This window comes from Paroedura picta, unplaced genomic scaffold (assembly GCF_049243985.1).
Source record: "Paroedura picta isolate Pp20150507F unplaced genomic scaffold, Ppicta_v3.0 Ppicta_v3_sca21, whole genome shotgun sequence".
Lineage (NCBI taxonomy): Eukaryota > Metazoa > Chordata > Lepidosauria > Squamata > Gekkonidae > Paroedura > Paroedura picta.
Genome location: NW_027518618.1, coordinates 5,018,707 through 5,038,083, shown reverse-complemented (window position 1 = coordinate 5,038,083; position 19,377 = coordinate 5,018,707). Strand labels below are relative to the sequence as shown.

The 19,377-nt window shown below is 56.9% G+C and overlaps 1 protein-coding gene across 4 annotated transcripts in view; it reads right to left on the bottom strand.

The window, feature by feature from the left end:
* Nucleotides 1–19,377, bottom strand: part of SIPA1L3 (signal induced proliferation associated 1 like 3) — a 64,698-nt gene that overhangs the window by 9,793 nt on the left and 35,528 nt on the right. For 3 of the 4 annotated variants that reach the window (XM_077318557.1, XM_077318559.1, XM_077318558.1), the window contains 10 exons: nt 12,611–14,229; nt 12,278–12,408; nt 10,673–10,861; nt 10,297–10,471; nt 10,105–10,208; nt 9,695–9,852; nt 8,432–9,008; nt 8,055–8,329; nt 6,144–6,404; nt 5,794–5,943 (listed from right to left, as the gene is read on the bottom strand). In XM_077318557.1, the coding sequence (XP_077174672.1) occupies nt 5,794–5,943; nt 6,144–6,404; nt 8,055–8,329; nt 8,432–9,008; nt 9,695–9,852; nt 10,105–10,208; nt 10,297–10,471; nt 10,673–10,861; nt 12,278–12,408; nt 12,611–13,949 (3,359 nt within the window). In that variant the 5' untranslated portion in view covers nt 13,950–14,229. The remainder of the gene's footprint in view (nt 1–5,793; nt 5,944–6,143; nt 6,405–8,054; nt 8,330–8,431; nt 9,009–9,694; nt 9,853–10,104; nt 10,209–10,296; nt 10,472–10,672; nt 10,862–12,277; nt 12,409–12,610; nt 14,230–19,377) is intronic. The other variant, XM_077318560.1, reaches the window with a different exon arrangement.

Here is a 19,377-nt window from a genome sequence, read left to right as displayed (position 1 = left end):
CTTGCTGCCCACAAAGGGAGAAGCCCCCAGCTCCTCATTCCCTTCTGGAACCTCCTCTGCCCCACTGTGATGCCCTCTCCAGAAGAGGATTACTGGTTTACTGTAGGGCCTTCTCCCTCCAGTGTGTGGCTCACCCAAACATCTGGGTCCATTGGAGGCAATTAGCACCACTGGGTTGTCCTTGCCAGGAGTGGAATGAGAGAGGGCTCTTCCGAAGAGAAACAACAAAGGCCTCCCTTGTCAGGATCAGCCCCTCTGATCTCTGCCATGATTTGTGGTTGACCAGAGGAACTCCATGTTGGTTTGATGTGTGTTGTTTGAAGAACCTTTTGTAACCTTTTTGACAACCCTGAACTATATCCTTTTATGCCAGTTTGAGCCAGTTTGGTGTAGTGGTTAGGAGTGCGGACTTCTAATCTGGCATGCCAGGTTCGATTCTGCGCTCCCCCACATGCAGCCAGCTGGGTGACCTTGGGCTCGCCACGGCACTGATAAAACTGTTCTGACTGAGCAGGAATATCAGGGCTCTCTCAGCCTCACCCACCCCACAGGGTGTCTGTTGTGGGGAGAGGAATGGGAAGGCGACTGTAAGCCGCTTTGAGCCTCTTTCGGGTAGGGAAAAGCGGCATATAAGAACCAACTCTTCTTCTTCTTCATGTTGTAACACTTTCTTGTAAATGTTGCTCTGTACTTTATCTGAAAGGGAGGGTGCCGGTTCCTCAGAGACGGTCTGGCAGGAAGCCCAGGATGGCACCTGTGAGCGGGGTGGGGGGGGCAGGGTGCCCTGGGAAACATGGAGCAATTGGGTGGGAAGGATGCACTGATAACTGCTTGCTTGCCATGTATTCGACTACAGACGTTGCAGTGTTCAGATCTACTTCCAATAAAGCTTTCTATTAATCCAGAAGCCTAGTTGTGAGTCTGTCAGCCTTTGACAGTTAGTCGAATCTCACAACTGACTTTCTCGGGCCCAGGATGTCGCACCATGGAGAAGAGCCAACCCCGGACCAGCCGGATGGCTCAGTGGCTCCCAAAGGCGGATCCAGCCGGGGTGCCGGTAGCGGAGCCATGATGGCACTTGGGCTCGTACTAGGACAGCTACCCAGACCATTACTAGGTATGGGATGGCAACCACCCTGGACAGCCCGGGGAGCCTATTTTCTTGAGAGGCACATCACGGATCGCAGATGCTTCTCCAGATATGATGATCCAGTGGAGATTGAGTGGGGGACGACACTTCGACACGGGGTCCCCAACCAAAAAACCGAAATCCTCCTGGAGAATCTGTAGCTCCAGGACCGAATGGATTGCATGCGGGAGTGGCTGGCAATGGTGGCTGAGGATCCGGACAAGGATTTGCAACGGGACGCGTGTTTTTTCCTGGTGGAATTGAGGCGCCCCACCCTGTTTCCAGAGGGCACTGTTGGGCTGGTGGTACCGAGACGGGCGGCGCGAGAGGTGGCCACTCCGATCGAGGGCGGGGGGAACCCCTGGCCCTGGCTCAACCCCAGGTGAACCAGCCGGCAGCCCGGGCCCTGGGCAGAGCGTGGGACGGGCGGCGCCACCGCCGCTTTCGTATCCATTTCAACGGAGAGCCTGAGGAGTTCCACGGCTTCCTGATCCAACTCCAAGGCTACATGGTCGAGTTTGGCCACACGTTCTGAGATGATACGGACCAAGTCCGGTTTGCGGGTGACTGCATGGATGGCGAGGCTGCGAAGTGGTTCATCAGCCTCTACAAATATGCCCAAACCGAGGTCCGGAATTACGACTGCTTTATCTGCAGCATGCGGGAGCGCTTCGAGGACCCGCTTGAGGCAGAGACCGCAGAATGGAACCTGCGGAACCTTGAGCAGGGATTGATCTCGATGGCTCAGTACTCCCAAGAGTTCCGTAAGCTGGTGGCCTTCATCCCACACAGCGGGTCCAGGCATTCCGGAAGGGGCTGCATATGGAGGTGGACAAAAAATGCCTGGATGACCCATTAACTGAAGGGTTGGGTCAGGCTGGCTGACGAAGTGGAGAAGAGGATGCACCTGGCGGCCAAACTCGAGGAAGAGAAGCCCAAGGGAGGGAAGAAGTCGGCGACCCCAAAGTGAAGCCCCCGGTCGAAATAATCCACCCCGGATGCCGCAGAGGGTGAGGCGCCGCGAGAAGGGGTTGTGCCTGGGATGCGGAGGACACTGTCATTTACTTGCCAACTGCCCCTCCAAGGAGACCTCAGTAACCACCCAAGAGAAGTCTCCGGGGAAAGCCACGACTGGCAAGCCCACTGCCGGCCCAGCGAAAGGACCATCTGTGGGAAAGAAGTTGGCGAAGGCGCTGCTGACCCCCAACCTGGAGCCCATTATCCACTCGTCCTCCTCCACTAGCAAGAGTGGGACTGAGGACAGAAGAGCCTCGGGGGAGCTGTCGGGAACTGAGGACGACCTGCTGTGAAGTGGCCCCGGCAGCAGGTCCGAGGCAGGGGCAAGCGCTCGGTGAATCCCATCCCCCTACTACTCCTCCCAGTGATGTTGACTGTTCCCAGGACGGGGAGGAAAGTGGGGGTGCAAAGCATTTTAGACTCTGGGTGTACCCGGACACTGATTAACTCCCTGTTAATTCAAACTTTGGGGGAGGGGGTGGGGGTGGAGCCGCTCCGCAAGCTGCTCCACTTTGCCCAGATGGATGGGAAGTGCGTGAAAGGGGGGGAGGCGGTGTCCCGCACCCTCCTGCTGGACTTAGAAGTTGCAGAACATTGGGAACGAATTCAGCCGGTGGTGGCCCCCAGTGTAGCCTTCCCATTTGTCCTGGGTCTCGACTGGCTGCGCAAGCATGACCCCAGCGTGTGCTGGAGATCCTGAGTGCTGCGATTTAATGACCCACGGCGCCAGCGGCACTGCAGACCGAAAACCCGGGGCACTGACTTGGAAGGACGGTATGAGCATGCAGCCGTGTGTCGCATCGGGCCACCTGGGTTGCCTAAAGAGTATTGGGATTTGCAGGAGGTATTCGCGGAGAAGGAGTGCAATCAGCTACTGCCCCCACCGAAAAACGGATTGTGCCACTGAATTGAAGCCGAGGTAACCGCTCCCCATGGCGAAGTTGTACTCTATGAGCCCCAGGGAGATGACTGAGTTGCGAGCCTTTTTGGATCTGGCTACAGGTTTCATTCATCCCACAACCTCCCCCATGGCTGCTCCAGTACTCTTTGTAAAGAAGAAAGATGGCACATTGAGGTTGTGCACGGATTATAGGGGTTTGAATGCAGTCTCCACTTCTAACGCTTACCCTCTGTCCTTAATAAAAGACTTGCTGGGACACTTGGGGAAGGCGCGGATTTTTACCAAGTAGGATTTGAGAGAGGCTTATTAGAATAAAGAAAGGGCACGAGTACCTGACAACTTTTAACACCCCGCTGGACCAATCTGAATACATCGTTATGCCGTTCGGTTTGGCCGGCGCTCCCGGTGTGTTCATGAAAGTAATCAACAAACTCATGCATGATCTTTTGTACAAAGGGGCCCTGGTATAATTGGATGATATTCTTTTATATTCAGAAAATCCCTCTGAGCATGTGCAGTTGTTGAGGGAAGTTCTGCGCCGACTGCGTGAGAACCATTTATATGAGAAACTGTCTAAGTGCGAGTTCCACAAGGATTGTGAGGACTTCCTGGGCTACTGGGTGTCGCATGCAGGCATTGAGACCCTAGTAAGGTTCAAGACCTGCTTGCGTGGGAGCCGCTTCGCACGCGCAAGCAACTGTAAAGTTTCTTAGGGTTTGCCAACTTCTACCGCTCCTTCTTCCCCAACTTCGCCTGGGTGGCGCTGACACTTACTGACTTGCTAAAAACAAAAGGGGGGGGGGAAACAGGCTTCAAAACCCAGTGCCCCATTGTCGTGGTCAGAGAACTGTCAGGCTGCCTTTGAGACCATGAAAACGCTTTTTAGTACGGAGCCGGTACTAGCCCATGCCGACCCCAACAAGGCTTTTACGGTACAAGTGGATTCTTCGGATGTGACCATGGGAGCGGTGATCCTTCAGGAGGGGGAGGATGGGTGCCTGCACCACCTTGCCTACCTTTCCCAAAAAGTCTCTGGGCCGGAGAAGAACTGAGCAATTTGGGAAAAAGAGGCTGCAGCTGTGAAGCTCGCATTGACTACCTGGCGGCATTGATTGGAAGGGTCCGCCCTCCCCTTTGTCATTTGGACTGAACATAAAAATCTGCAGGCATTAAAGCAGCCCCACTAGCTGTCAGCGAAACAAATGCGTTGGGCTGAGTTTTTCTCCCGCTTCAACTTTACTCTAAAGCATCTGCCTGGTAAAATGAACCTTCTGGCCGATGCGCTGTCGCGCCTTCCCCAATATGAGTGCAAGCAGGAGCCATTGGTGGATATAATTTTCACGCCTACCCAGTTGGGTTTGGCAGTGGTGACGAGGAGCTGGGGGGCTGGCAGGGCTCCCACCCGAGGGGTGGGTCCAGAAGGACGTCACGTGTGACCCAGAATTTGCCCGCCTCCAGCCAGAGCTTCAGGAGAAGGAGGGGCTGTTCTGCCGGGGAGACAAACTGTATGTGTCCGCTGCAGCGCGGGGGAATGTTTTGAAATTGTGCCATGATTCCAAGGCTGCAGGGCATTTTGACTTTGTAAAAACTTTGCACCTAGTGCGGCGGCACTATTGGTGGCTGACCCTTCGCAAGGATGTAGAATTGTATGCTCAAGGGTGCTCTGTGTGTCTCACTGCGAAGTCAGCAGGAAGAAAAAGGGATTGCTGCAGCCACTGCCCACCCACTCAGCTTCTTGGAAGGAGATCACTATGGACTTTATAACAGACCTCCCACCCAGCCATGGGAAAACTGTCATCTGGGTGGTAGTGGATGCGTTTTCAAAGCAAGTGCATTTCATTCCTTGTGCTGGGTTGCCCTCCGCCTCAAAACTGGCTTCTTTGTTTGCTTGGAGAAGGCAAAACGGGACTATAAAGAGCAGGCTGACAAGAAAAGAAGTGCAGCCCCATCATGGGTAGTTGGGGACCTGGCTTACTTGTCCACAACGAACTTGCGCAGCCAACAACCCTCCCGCAAGCTTGGTTAAACACCTTATAAACTCTGTGACTGTTGAACTAGATCTGCCAAAGACTTACAGGCATGTTCATCCCATTTTTCATTCCAGCTTGCTGAAAAAGGCCCCGCCTCCAGATGCTTGGCACCCTGCTCCCGCAGCACCCATTCCCGTCTTTGTGGATAAAGAGACACACTATGAAGTGAACCAGATTTTGGACTCTCGCTGGCATCGTGGAAAGCTGCAATACCTTGTGGACTGGAAAGAGTTCCCCATGGGGGACCGTGAATGGGTGGAGGCTGGGAATGTACGGGCTCCCTAAGTAGTGCGGAAATTCCACCGTAAATTTCCCCAATGTCCAAGACCTGTTGATGGAGGGTGAAGGGGGGGGCTCTTTATGGACCCTCCCCCGCCATAGCATCTCAAAACATGGTAGTCTGGCTCCTTGGCTCAGGAGTGGCTGCTAAAACAGCACTAATCTTGTGGTGAATCTGGCCACTGAGTAAGCAGCCTCCCCTCCTTGTGCCCTCATACCTTGGAAAGCATTCTGCACACGTCTCCAGAGTCCTGCTCACCTCCTCTAACCACTGGGCACTGTCCTGCTCTCTCAGCTGCCAGGAGCACTTGAAACTACTTTGTCCTCAAGCCCTCTGAGGTCCATGAATCCTCTGGAGCCCTCCAAAATACGTGGGCTCCCCTCAAAAAACCACCATGGCTAGTGTCACTCAGCAGGAAGTTCCCACATTTGCCTACCTGTCTGGAGAATGCTTGTACCGGGAATAGGCCATTCCGGAAGAGGCTGGGATGGAAAAGCTGCTTGAGGGCTGCCGATAAGCTTGTGTTCGCTCTGCTCCAGCTAGCGCAGATGCTGCTGCATGGGGAGTCTCTGGGAAGCTCACTGGCCTGTCCGGGGAGGGAGAGAGAATTTCTGAGCCCACCTGCTGACTCTCCCTCTCCCTCACTCCTCCAAAGCAAGTTGGTGAAGGCATGGGAGTTCATGGCAACAGGCCACTGAGACCATGACTGGTCACTGGAGGGGGGGGGGGGAAGAGAGCATGACAGGGAGAGCAGACTGGAAGGTGTTGGAGGCCACCTCACCTCACCTCTTACTGTGCAAGGGCTGTGCCTCTCGGTAGGGAGCTGCCGCATTCTGCTTGGGGGTTCTGGTGAGGGACTGTGACTGGCTGTGGCCGGCAGGGGCAGGCTGCTCTTCCCACTTGGAGACCAATGAAGAGCCATGGGTGGCAGACCCGCTCCATTGCCAAGTGGAGTTGCTGCGATAGGGGGGCCGGTAGCCCACTGGTAGGCTCTCCAGCTCCACCTTGGGCTCCATGGTGCTTGCTCTGAAGGACTCAGCCCAGCCCCTGGAGAAGAGGGAAAGCCCCAGGTGAGGAGCAAGCCCACTGTTCTTCCACCAGGCTTCCCTCTGGGCTGCTGCTGCTAGGTCTGTGTGCCTCTGAGGAAAATCCCCCACCCAAAGGGAGGGAGGGGCTCAACCTATTGTGAGGCTGACGACGAGGAAAGTAGGCAGTGCATCTCGCCCACCCTCCCACCCACCCACCCATGCAATGCTTTTTGGTGTGAGGCTCAGGGATCCTCCTGGGCTGCTCTCTGGGAGGCCCAGTTTCAGATAAGCCTCATGGTACAGCCTAGAGTGTCGTGTATCAGCCAACCAGCTAGCCAGCCAGCCCCCTTGTGTGCCAAACCAGAACTTCCAGCCAAGCAGGAGAACTGCTGGAGGAAAAGAAAACTGGAGAAACAGGCTCTGAAAAGGGGAGGTACTCCCTTCCCCTGCCTGGGAGGGCCCTTGGTCAGCTGTCCCAGCATGGCTTCTGTTCCCTGCAGCCAGACGGAGGGAGAGAGGAAGCAGATCCCCCTCTCCCACCGGCTCTTCAGCTAGGGCACCTGGAGGCAGGACCAGCAGTGCTGAAGTCTCTGTGCAAGCTGGCAGAGGCAAGCCCTAACATGCAGCCGCCCACTGGCCACAGCTGGCACTGAACTGCCAATGTCACCCTTCTCCCTGCCCCAATTGGCAAGCCCCATCAGACCTCCCTGGGACAAAGGCCTCCTCTCACCCTCTCACTGGCTCCTGCCTGAGCTCAGAGGAAACTGACTGGGAAGGGGAGAGGAAACTGACTGGGAAGGAGGGCACCTGGGCCGTCCGGAGCTGGAAGCCCCACCTGCCTCTTGAGGCCCCGTGTGGAGCTGGGCCTGCACCCTCCAACGCCTGGGGCAGCTGCCTCCTCCCTCTCCAGGTGTTTTGGTCATGCCCACCTTTCCTAGAGGACATAACTGGGGAGGGGGACCGGCAGACCTGCCTTAGTCTCGGCCTGCATTGAAGGCCTTTGGCTTCTCCTTCACCTCACCCCACTTCTGACCTCAGGGACTGGGGCTCAGCGGGCAGGACGAGGTAGGTTTCCACGCCAGCCCTGCCCCGCTTCCGGCAGTCCTCGGATGTCTGGATCTGCTCCCTTCCTGAAGAGGAGAGCTGGCAGAATCACTCGTCATGCCCCAGCAGGGCCCTCCTTTCTCCCTGCCCACCTACACCCAGTGGGATAATTTGAACTCAGTGCCTCTGAAAGAGGACTGGGTAGAGGGCTCAGTACCCGTAGCTGCTGCCCCTGAGCCTCGTTGGCAGGTCCTGTTTCCCCCAGGTGCACTGTTCTCCCCTCCCTGCAGAGATCTCCTGGAGAGACACTCCCACCCAAACTAGCTTCCAGCAAGAAACAGGACCTGCACTGACTCTGGTCATCTTACAAGCCTTTCTACATTCTGAGACCTTGGCGGGCCCTTCTCTTGCACCCGGCCCTCCTGTGACCCACAGAAACAAAAGCTGCTTTCATCCGAGCAGCTCAAGGGGTCTTGAGCTGATCCCCCAAATGACTGGCCCAGAGCCCCTGGGCACACTGCTGGCACCATCTGTACCTCCTGTGGAGCTGAGCTTTCCTCTGGGGCACCCACTGCCCAGGCCCCGCTAGCTACTTCTGAAGAGGGAGGAAGGGAGAGCAAGCTACCTGCGAGGAGTGCCATCCTCATGGGGTGGGATGATGACCACCTTGACTGTCACGGAGGTGCGCAGCCAGTCAATCATCTGGTCATGGCTGAGTGTGACCACAGCCACCTTGCAAATCTCAACCAGCCGGCTGCCCTGCCGCAGCCCTGCTTGCCAGGCGAAGCCGTACTCTTCCACCTCCGCCACTGTTCCATCAAACTTCACGTGGAAGCCCAGCTGGCCAAGGCCATTCCTCCGCAGCGTCATCTCCACGGTCTCCCAGCCAGAGCTCTTCACCTGAGAAGAGGAGGGGGCTGAGCAATTGGGTCAGGAGAGACCCTCAGGTTCACTGGCTATGCAGGAAAAGGAAGGCCCAGAGGCCCCAGAGCCACCCCTCACCTTCAGCCTCTGCACAATCTCCTTGATGTCGTCTGGATTGTTATCCAGGGCCCGGACAGAGATGTGGTCTCCACGACCGTAGAAGATCTTGATGGCAAGCGCGTCCGGAGTCCAGCCAATCACATCCGCACAAAAGCAGTTGAACACCACCTCCTTGGTGGCCAGGTCCAAGAGAACGATGAACTCATTGGAGATGCCTAGGACACACTCGGCTTCCACGCCTTGGGTGTAATCCTGGGCCCACACTCTCCAGACAATGGCCCCCGCACTGTATTGCTCAGCTCCCACCCGGGCCTTCGTCTTCTCCTTCTTCTTGGATGCCAGTGAGATCAGGTTGAACTTCCCCGTGGAGTCGATGGGGGTGCTGGTGACGCAGTTCTCTGCCAGGTCCTTCAAGTATTCTTGGCGCGTGCGGGTGGCCATGGTGTGGAATTTGTCTGACTTGTGAGCAGCGTTCTCGGCGTTGATCACCTTGGCCAGCAGGAAGTCTCGGAAGACATCTGATTTGCGGAATGTGGCTCTGCTGGGGATAGCCGGTCCAAAGGGTGGGACGTCTTTGGATCGGGTCACCGCCACGCTGCAGACAGGAAGGGGATAAAACACACTTGATGTAATGAAGGTCACCTTATAGAAGGCTCTCCCAACCTCAAACACTAGAGACAGGAGAAATCAACTCTTGCGGTCCTTCAGGCCAACCCAGAAAGCTGCCTCGAAAATCATGTTATGAAAGGGAAGTCCATTGGTGGCTTCTAGCCATGGTGGCTGAGGAGAACATTCACCTACAAAGGCACTAGTCCTTAGGGGCAGAACCTGGTTAGCCACTGCATGAAACAAGATGCTGGACTGGATGGAACCTCCCTGGTCTGACCCAGCTGGGCTCTTCTGATGTTCTTATGAAGGCCTCAACATCCTTGGGATGGGGGTGTGCAGGTGAGAAATTTGCAAGGAACCGACCCTTCCTGGACACAGCAAATGGCAAATGGGCAGGTGATAGCCACCAAGGCCCACCACTGACCATCCCCACCTGCTCAGAGTCCTATTGTTCCCAGAGAGCCCCCACCACATGCCCCCATCAACCAGAGTGCAGGGGAGGGCCGCACTTCTGCAGGTTTTCCAGGCAGTGGCACAGAAAATGCTTGGGCCCACAGGTGCCAGCAAATACATTTTGGCTGGCAAGCCACTAGCTTTGCGGTGGACAATGGCTTTTTCGGGAGAGACAGAGGAACGGGATGGGACAGGACAGGCAGGCAGAGCCTTCTTCACCTGTAGCAGACATTCTCCGTGCAAGGACTCAGGGCCCGGACGATGACAAAGACGTGCTGGAAATGGGAGCGGATGTTTTGGGGGGTGAAGGGCAGGGCCCCTGGCTCCTGGAAGATGATGGTAACAATGTCGTTCCCAATGTGCCTCTTCCTGAGCAGCTGGGGAAAAAGATGTTTCAGCCTCTGTGGTGAGGAGTGTTCCAGGGCTGCCAGGGTGAGAAGGGAACGGGACTGCCCCAATGCTGCAACCTGAGCTGTCCTTTCCAGGGTCCATGCTATGACACCCACCAGCACCACCGTTCCCCTCCCCCATATGCCCGGGGGAGGGGCATGGCTGCTCAGGTCCCTGCCTGAAAGGAGCGGGAGGCAAGAAATGACCCCCCTGGGCTGCTCTGGGCAGGGCCCCCTTACCTGCTGCCGGTTGTTGGGGGTGTATGGGAGCATGGTTGAAACGTGGAACATGATCTCGTAGCCCTGGTAGGTGGTGTAGAGGGAGTGGGTGCCCGTGGAGTCCGCTGCAAGGCAGAAAGGCCGCAGGGGGGTCAGCGGGGGGGGGGGGAGGCTCCTCAGCATCCTCCCCCTCCCCCTCCCCCAGGAACCTACTTTTGGTGTCCAGCTGGGCGGCATACTTGCTGAACCCACGCAGGCACACTTTCTCCCCAAGTAGCTGCAGGAACTCCTCCAGGGCTGGGCCGGCCTCTTCGTTGTTGTACATCTCTTCCTCCGAGCTCTGATGGGCTTTGCAGTACAGAATGCCCACCTTGTGCTTCTGACAGAGCTGCCAATGGGGGATGGGGAGGAGGGCCCCGGGTGAGAGACGCTCTCTTCCCCAACCCCCCAGGCTGAACCCGGGCCTCATCCCCAGGCCCAGCCTATGTGTCCCAGGAAGGCAAAGGCAAGAGCAGAGGGGACCCTTGAGAGGAGCCTGCTGCCCAGGCACCTAGCCAAGAGGTGCCTGGCCCCTGCCTCCCAAACTTACTCCCTGCTCATCCAGCTTCAGCAGCTGCTCGGTTACTTTGGGGGTGTTCAGGGCCAGCCGCAGGCAGTGGATGTTCAGCTCAGGGACCACATGCTCCAGCGCGTCCTTGAGGGGCAGCCCGCGCACAGTGCCGTGCTTGGTGGTGGTGGGCGTGGCGTCCTCCAGGATGGACCCCCGGAGTGTGGTCAGCTGTCGGGCAGAGGAACAGTGGGTGGGTCACAGGAGCCGCCCCTGGACAATGCTGGGAGCTTGCAAGCTTTGCCCTGGCCTGGGAGCCCACTTCTTGGCCACCCCAGTGCAGCCTTGGCCAGGTGGGGGTCACCAGCAAGCTACCACCTTGCTAGGAACACGATCTTCCTGCACCATGATGCCCTCTGCTGGGCTTGGGAAGGCTTCCACCTCTATGGCCCAGGAGCTGGTGGCTACTGAGGATCAGTTGAAGCAGCCCTGGGAGCTTCCCAGAGCCCCACCCCCCAGGGCAAGGGCCAGAAGCCACACAGCTGCAGGGACTCACAGGACTCTTGGAGAAGGAGTAGGGCAGCAAGGGGGGAGCCATCAGACAATGAGCTGCAAGACTGTGAGGATTTCCGGGACACACAGGGCAGGGGGTGGGGGTGGGGGAATGAGTGGCAAGTCGCCTGGCTCCTCCTGGGTGCCTACCAGAATTCCAGGGTGGCACCCGAAGAGGCAGAGACAGGCCTACGGGAGACATCTGTGTTCATGCTCAACAAAATCACTGGATTCCCTCGGGCACTCCCAGCCTCCTGACCGCCCTCCTTCAAATCTGTAAGATGCCGCCAAGAGCCCCCACAGGAAGCAGAGAACTCCCCAGGACAGAAGAAATGTGTGTGTGTGTGTGTGTGGGGGGGGGGTTTCTCCTCCAGCTGGCGGGGTTTTTTGTCATGTTCTGCCTTCCTTCTTCCTCTCTGTCAGTCTTGCCCCACCACCCAACCCTGTGTGGTTTCCCCCACAGCATGCTTGCAAGAGCCTGTGGGGGAGGGGAGGCATACCGCTCTGCTCAGGGAGCTGGACCACTGGAGGGTCTCTGCAGGCTCCTGTGGAGCAAGGACTGGCCTTTTAGGGTCTGCAAGGGTAGTGGGATGGCAGAAGGACTCTCCTTGGTTGAGGCTGGAGGCAAACCAGGTCCAAGGCAACCCAGTGTGCCTGGGCTCTGGGGACCTTGAGAGGTTCCTCAGTTTAGCTGGTCTGTGACCAACCAGCAGCAGGTCCCTGCGGCCCTCCTGACCCCTGGAGGCCACTCAGCACAACCACTGGTTCATGCCTGGCACCCAACCAGTCCTTGAGGCACTGGGGCAGGATGGGGGTGGGAAGCCAACCTGGCAGTCTAGGGCCTTGCAGCAACCTGGCTCCTCGTCCTGGGCCCAGAACTTGCCATAGCTCCTGCAAGGGCCTCCCCAAGTGGTACACTGCTGCCTTTTGGTTGCCCCCTCCTTCCCCAGCGGCACCACCCTACAGGACAGGACACCTCACACCGATCAACATGTGAGGGCAGCCAAAGGACCCCAGCAAAGCCCACAGAGTGGGGAGGGAGGAGAACCTGCCAGAGAAGAGGCCTCCCTGCCGGCCCGCATTGGAGGGCCCTACCTCGCTGGTGCGGAAGATGATCCTGTACTGGTACTGAGGCCCGTGCTCCCGGTGGTCCTCCAGCTTCTCACGCCTGATGCTAACAGCCACGGGCCCCAGCTTCTCATCCACTCCAAAGTAGTTGGAATGCTCTGGGAAGAGAGAGAAAGGGGCAGGCTGCTCACACCCCTCCCCCCCCCCAGATCACAGACCTTCCTCCCCCCATCCCGAAACAGCGACCCAGCCCAGCCACACAACAGCTCTGCACTGCGCTGAGCTCACCCGGCTGGAAGGTTCGAGGAATGGGGGGATGGTGAGCCCTGGCAAGCCCCCTGCTGCCCCCCTCCCACTCACCTTGGCTGCAGAAATAATCATGGTAGTAGCGGGCACCCAAGTCCACGTGCTCGATGCTGTAGTGCTTCAGCCTGCTGGCATTCTGCTGGTGCTCCTTGGGGAACTCCAGCACGGAGACACTGGCATTGGTACAGGAAGGGGGGGCCAGACAAGCCTCCCCTGGGCTGCCCTCCCCGCCCCTTGGGGAGCTGGCAGAGGCCCAGGAGAAGCTGATGTTGCGCTCCTGCTGACCACCGATCTCGTTCCGGAAGTGGGGGCAGCTGAGCAGCAGGTCATTGCTCTGGTCATCTCCGGGGTCATGCTCCAGGTTCTCCTTGCAGCTCAGCTCCTCGACACTGAGGAAGGAGGCAGTGGGGGGCTCTGGGCCCCCCAGGCCACAGGACCGGGAGGCAGCAGAGGCACCCGTGGCTGTGTTTCTCCTCTGCACCACGTAGGCCCGCCTGGCCACCACCTCGTTGAGGTCAAAGAGCATGCTCTGGACATCATAGTGTGCAAAACTTTTGGGGCACAACCAGGCCCGGCCTTCCTCCAGAGTGTCAGAGAGGGCCTTGCTGACCTCTGCCTCGCTACGTCCACTTCGCAGCTTCCGGAAGATGGAGTCCCCACCCACCTCTGCCTTGGGCCCCTTCTTGCGGGACTTCTCCTTGTGCTGCTGCAGGGAGAAATCATCCCCCGATGGGGGCAGCCCATGGCTGGTCCTGGCTTCAGCTTTGCTGCTCCGGGGGGCTCGGCAAGACTCCAGTGGCTGGGAGAGTGGGTTCCCGCTGCGGAACTCCTTGAGCATGTCATAGAACCTCTGCTCCGAGATGCCCTGTACGTCGATGGAGGAGGTGCTTCCATACTCGCGGAAGAGGGGCAGTCCGCCAGTCAGCCTGGCCCCCCGGGGCTCCAAGGCCTCATCCAGGTCACACTCACTGAGGGTCATCTCGCTGTTGCTCCTGTTCTGCAGCGGTAGGAAGCTCCTGGCTGGGGAGCGCGGCCAGCTGTCCTGGAACTCAGCATCTTTAGACCGCCTCCGGGCCAGGCGCTGGAAGCCCCTGAACCCACTGGGAGGCTGGCCGTTCTGGGAGCCCCGCGGCACAGAGGCTGGGGTCTCCAGGTCACGGGTTGGGTCCTTTAGCCCTTCTCTCTTGGGAGGCCAGTCAGCGATTCTGGCCCGGACACCCATTTTCGGCATGGCTGGGGTGGTGGTGGCTGGCCGTGGGGCAGCAGTGCCCTCAAGATGCCTCGTGCAGCCATTCTGTGCCCAGAACCCCAAAGAGTAGTAGTCGCCACCACCGCCTTTCAAGCCGGGCCCACCCACGTCTCCAATCTCACGAACTGGTCGATATGAGGTCATAGTCCAAAGGCAGTACTGACTCCTGTGCCTGGCGGGAGGGCACCACACATCGCCATCGGGACACACAGGCCTCAGCTGCAGCCGGGAAGGAAGGCCCTGTGGCCTGTCGGCCCACTACTGCCTGCTGGGGGACTTGCTGCTGGGCCCCTCCCACTTGCCATCACCAAAGATGGTCACGCTCGAGCACCGCACTGGCAGGAAGAAGTGGTGGCCCGGGCCTTCTCCCCATACCCCCGGCTACTCCAGATGCAGGCACGGTTGTGACCTTTTCTGGGCCATCCTGAAAAAGAGAAGGGGAAATAGTACATTAGCCAGAGGCAGCAGGCCTAGCCAGGGTCACTGGGACTGGAATAGGGGCCAAGATGGAGGCTGGGACAGCACCCAGAGGCAGAGCAGCTGCTGCTGAGACCCCTGCCCAAACCCAAGGTTTTTATTATTATTATATTTATATACCGCCCTCCCCAAAGGCTCAGAGTGGCTAACATCAACCAGGAACAATACAAACAACAATACAAATTCAAATTCAAAAAACCTTTAATGGCATATAAAACATCATGAGAACAAGGGTAATTCATAATTATAATTAATTGATTGATAAAATTATTATTATTATTATTATTATTATTATTATTATTATTATTATTATTATTATTATATTTATACCCCGCCTCCCCCCAAAGGCTCGAGGCGGCTTACATAACCCCGTCCCCTAAAACCATAAAATGACAATAAAAACCGATACTTTACAGTAATGGCGATGGCGTAGCCTACTCATTTGCTCTCCGCATCCCCAACTACAGGAGGGGGGTGACGCTCTCTACCGCCAGTTTGTGAGGGGGGGGGGCTGATCTTCTTTCCGCCCGGCCTCAGTTATAAGCCTGGCGGAAGAGCTCCTTCTTACAGGCCCTGTGGAATGATGACAATTCCCGCAGGGCCCTCAGCTCTTCCGGGAGCTCATTCCACCAGGTTGGGGCCAGGACCGAAAAGGCCTTGGCCCTAGTCGAGGCCAGGCGGGCTTCCTTGGGGCCGGGAACGACCAGTAGGTTAGCCCCCGCAGAGCGTAAAGCCCTGCGGGGGATATAGGGCAAAAGGCGGTCCCTAATATATGCTGGGCCTAGACCACGGACGGACTTGAAGGTCAAAACCAAAACCTTGAACCTGATCCGGAAGGCGACCGGTAACCAATGCAGCTGCCTCAGAACTGGCTGGATGTGAGCCCTCCATGGTGTAGCTGTGAGGACTCTAGCAGCCGCATTTTGGACGAGTTGCAGTTTCCGGATCAAGCCCAGAGGCAGGCCGGTGTAGAGCGAGTTATAGAAATCTAGTCTAGAGGTGACCGTCGCATGGATCACTGTGGCCAGGTGTTCGGAGGGCAGATAGGGCGCTAGTAGCCGAGCCTGGCGAAGATGGAAAAATGCCCGGCTAGCTACCTGTTTAACCTGTGCCTCGAGTGTTAGTGAGGCATCAATGGTCACCCCTAAATTCCTGGCCTGAGACGCGATATTAAGTTGCGTCCCGGCCAGAAAGGGTAAGCGCGCTTCCTGATCTGCCCCCCTACGGCCCAAACACAGAACCTCCGTCTTGGAGGGGTTGAATTTCAGGCAACTCTGCTCGAGCCATCCAGCTACGGCTTCCAAACATCTGGCAAATGGATCTGGGGGGGAGTCCGGGTGGCCATCCATGAGGAGAAAGAGCTGGGTGTCATCAGCGTACTGGTGGCAACCCAGCCCATAGCTCCGTACCAGTTGAGCCAGAGGGTGCATAAAGATGTTAAATAATGTAGGAGAGAGCACCGAGCCCTGTGGGACCACACAAGGGAGCCGGTAAGGGCCCAATACTTCGTCTCCCATGGCTACCCTCTGTGTCCGGTTTTGGAGGAAGGAGCGTATCCAGTGTAACGCTGTACCCCTTATCCCCGTACCGGCAAGGCGGCTCGCTAGCAGCTAGTGATCGACCACGTCAAACGCGGCCGACAGATCTAAAAGAACTAGCACAGCAGAGCCACCTCGGTCAAGCTGGCGACGGAGGTCATCCAACAAGGAGACCAACACAGTCTCCACCCCATGACCAGGGCGAAAGCCAGACTGGTATGGATCGAGTGCCGAAGTATCTTCCAGGAACACTAGGAGCTGGTCTGCCGCAGCCCTTTCCACCACCTTACCCAGGAACGCTAAATGCGCTACTGGGCGGTAGCTTGCAGGGTCATGTGGGTCAGGGATGGCTTCTTGAGGAGAGGGCACACCATCGCCTCCTTCAGCACCTCAGGAAACTCCCCCAACTGGAGAGAGCAGTTAACAATATCCCTGAGCTGCTCACCTATCCGTCCATCCCTCCCCTTAAGGAGCCAAGACGGACAGGGATCAAGGGGGCAGGTGGTTGCCCTCATCCTCCCCAGCAACCCATCCACTTCGGATAAAGAGAGCCGCCTGAAGCCATCAAACGTTACCTCCAAAGGCAGCCAACGGGCCTCTAGTTCATTAACTGTATTAACTGTAGCTGGAAGGGAGTGGCGGAGCGACAAGACTTTATCCGCGAAATGGCTCGCAAATGCCTCACAGCTGATGGTCAAATTCCTACTATTTTGGTGCCCATCTTCCAGGGCGGTAAGAGATCTAACAACCCTAAATAGTTGAGCTGGGCAAGAGCTAGCGGATGCAATTTCCGCGGCAAAGAAGTCACGTTTAGCCGCTTTCACTGCCATCTCATACGCCCTCATAAACGTGCGATGAGATGTTCTTGTAGCCTCGTCACGGGCCTTCCGCCACACTCGCTCTAGTCGTCTCAATTCCCTCTTCTTCTCCCGGAGCTCCCCAGTATACCAGGGTACCCGTTTGAGTCGAGGGCAGAGAAGACGTCTAGGAGCAATCTCGTCTATGGCAGCCGGCAGGCGGGACTGCCAGTCTTCCACCCTGGCCGCTAACGAGATGCCGGGAGGTTTCGGGTCCCGCAGAGCATTCTGGAAACCAATTGGATCCATGAGTCTCCTTGGGCGGGCAAAAATGCGCCCGCCGCCCAACTGGGGAAGGGGTGGGGTCTTGATCCGAGCCAGCAGGGCATAATGGTATGGCCATGGTATGGCCAAAGCTGTATCCAGAACCACCTCTATCCCTGCCCCAAAGATCAGGTCGAGGGTGTGGCTGGCCTGATGGGTGGGCCCAGCAACAAATTGCGAGAGCCCCAGCGTCGCCATGGCCGACACTAGGTCCGAGCCAAAATTACATAGTCTAGATAAATAAAAGAGAATAAAATAAGCAGTAACCAACGGTAGATTCCTCCAGAATGCCCAGCAATCAGTAATTTCCACCAGTTGTAGGTGCCCCTGGTCTAGACCTGATTCTTGCCTAGCCGACTGTCCTTTTGTATCACAGTAGCCAAGAATTCGGCCACCAGTCCCATTATTTCTGGGGACCTATCAGCTAACAAATGTCTGGTTATTCTGTCCACAGGGCCAGAAAGGTCCATCGTGATAGGGACAACCAGTTGTTGTCTAAGCATAGAATGTGATGGGCAATAGAGTAGAATATGTGGCACTGTCTGGCTCTAATTGGCAAAATTTACAAAGTCTGTTCCCAATTGGTACATTGCTGTATCTGCCTGCTAGGACTGCTGATGGGAAGATGTTTAATCTAGCAAGCATAAAAGCACGACGATGGAGTGGGTTAATAAGACTTTGCATATAAGTAGCTCCCTGACCTGTGTTGGGAGCAAGGCCGAAGAAGCGGAGGAAACAAGTCCGATTGATTCCCGCTTCGATGGTCTGTCTCTCAATATCACGGATTCTATGTCTAATAATACTGTATATTTGAAACTCCTCATAATTAGCCAGAGGCTCCAAGTTGATACCCAGAGTGTGAATTTTATGTTGGATCTGCCAGTACCATTTAGAAACAAAAGGATAACTTAGATCATACAAGAGACTATTAGGAGTGGAGCGATAACGTAATTTTATCCAGAATTTGATAGTGGATAACCATGCTCTAGATCAGTGGTCCCCAACCTTTTTTAGGCTGGGGACCGGCAGGGCAACTGCCCCGCTCGCGTATCGCGCATGTGCGGCCGCGCCTGAACTGGTCAAGTTCCGTCAGGGCCCTGATTTCCTCTGGCTGCCCAAGCTGCTCCCGGCCCCCAAGCTCCCAACTGCTCAAGGACCAGGAACCTTCTATGTGCCTCTTCTGAGATGCAATTGTGCACTCTCAGAAGCACCCCACAGATACATGTGCACACTTTGCACACACACACCTTGCACGCTCTGCAGACAAGATGCCTTGGAGCACCACTCTGCCCAGTGGCCCCGTGTCTGGTGCTCTGCCTCTCTTGCACCCTGAAACAGGCTGTGTTTTGGGACAGGCAAAGCCACCTCCCAGAGTTGGCCTTGACCCAAGGGAGACTGTGGCCCTGCTCCAAGGCCCAGAACATATATGACTGCACCGCCTATGTGCCCTTCCAACAACCCAACTTTGCTATGTGAAACTGAAGCTGAGCGCCAGCGTCACTTCCTAGGCCACACGATGAACACAGAGGCTACCTTGCAACAGTGCCACTGCAGCTCTCTCCCCACTAGGTCTCAGAGGGCATGCATCTGTCTAGAGCAGAATCCTGTGGGCACGTTTCTGTTTTACCCTCTCGAGAAAGAAGTGGGATGGGTGCAGAAACAGGTAGGCTGAAAAGGTTGGAACAGCTTCCCTTGAAGTTAATGGAGGATTGTTAGAGAAGATGACAGTGGGCGAGAACCCTGCATAAAAAGTTTTATGAAATCTTTTCTGGGTAGAGAGATCCTATGCTAACTCCCTCGTAAGGCTATTACTTGGGAGCACTCAGAGGAGGTTGCTGACTGGGAGATGCATGACTACATTATCATTATCACTAGGAATAAAGCCCATTGTAGAGAAAATACAATGAGCACTAGCAGGGGGTGTGGGGGTGCGGGCAGGGCTCTCTGGAAGGGGCCCTGGCAGATGTGCCGCAGCGGCAGCGGCGCACAGCATGGCAAGGGTCCCCGGGGAGAGGGAAGAAGAGGCGAGGGCAGCGCGAGGCAGGGGACCTTACTCGTGATAGCGGCCATTTTGGAGGGCGGGCGGCGGCTCAGCGGCATCCTTGTCGTGACAGCGGGCAGCAGAGTGAGGCGAGAAGGGAGGTTGTGGGCTCCTGCCGGGCTCGTTATGTTGGCAGCGATGTTGCAGCGCGGGTGGCGGCTCGCCGGCAGGCCCGTAGTGGGCGCGGCCATCGTGGAGTGCGGGCCGCTCCTTCGCGGGCTCCTGTTGTCGGCGGGGAAGTTGGAGCGTGGGCGGCGGGTCGTCTGCGTGCTCGTGGTCTTGGCGGCAATGTAGCAGGCGGGCCTCAGTGGCAGAGGGCAAGCGGCCTTCAGATGTCGGGGCGTGTCGGTGGCGGCGGCAGGGAAGGGCGGGAATGCAGTGAGGCGCAAGTGGGG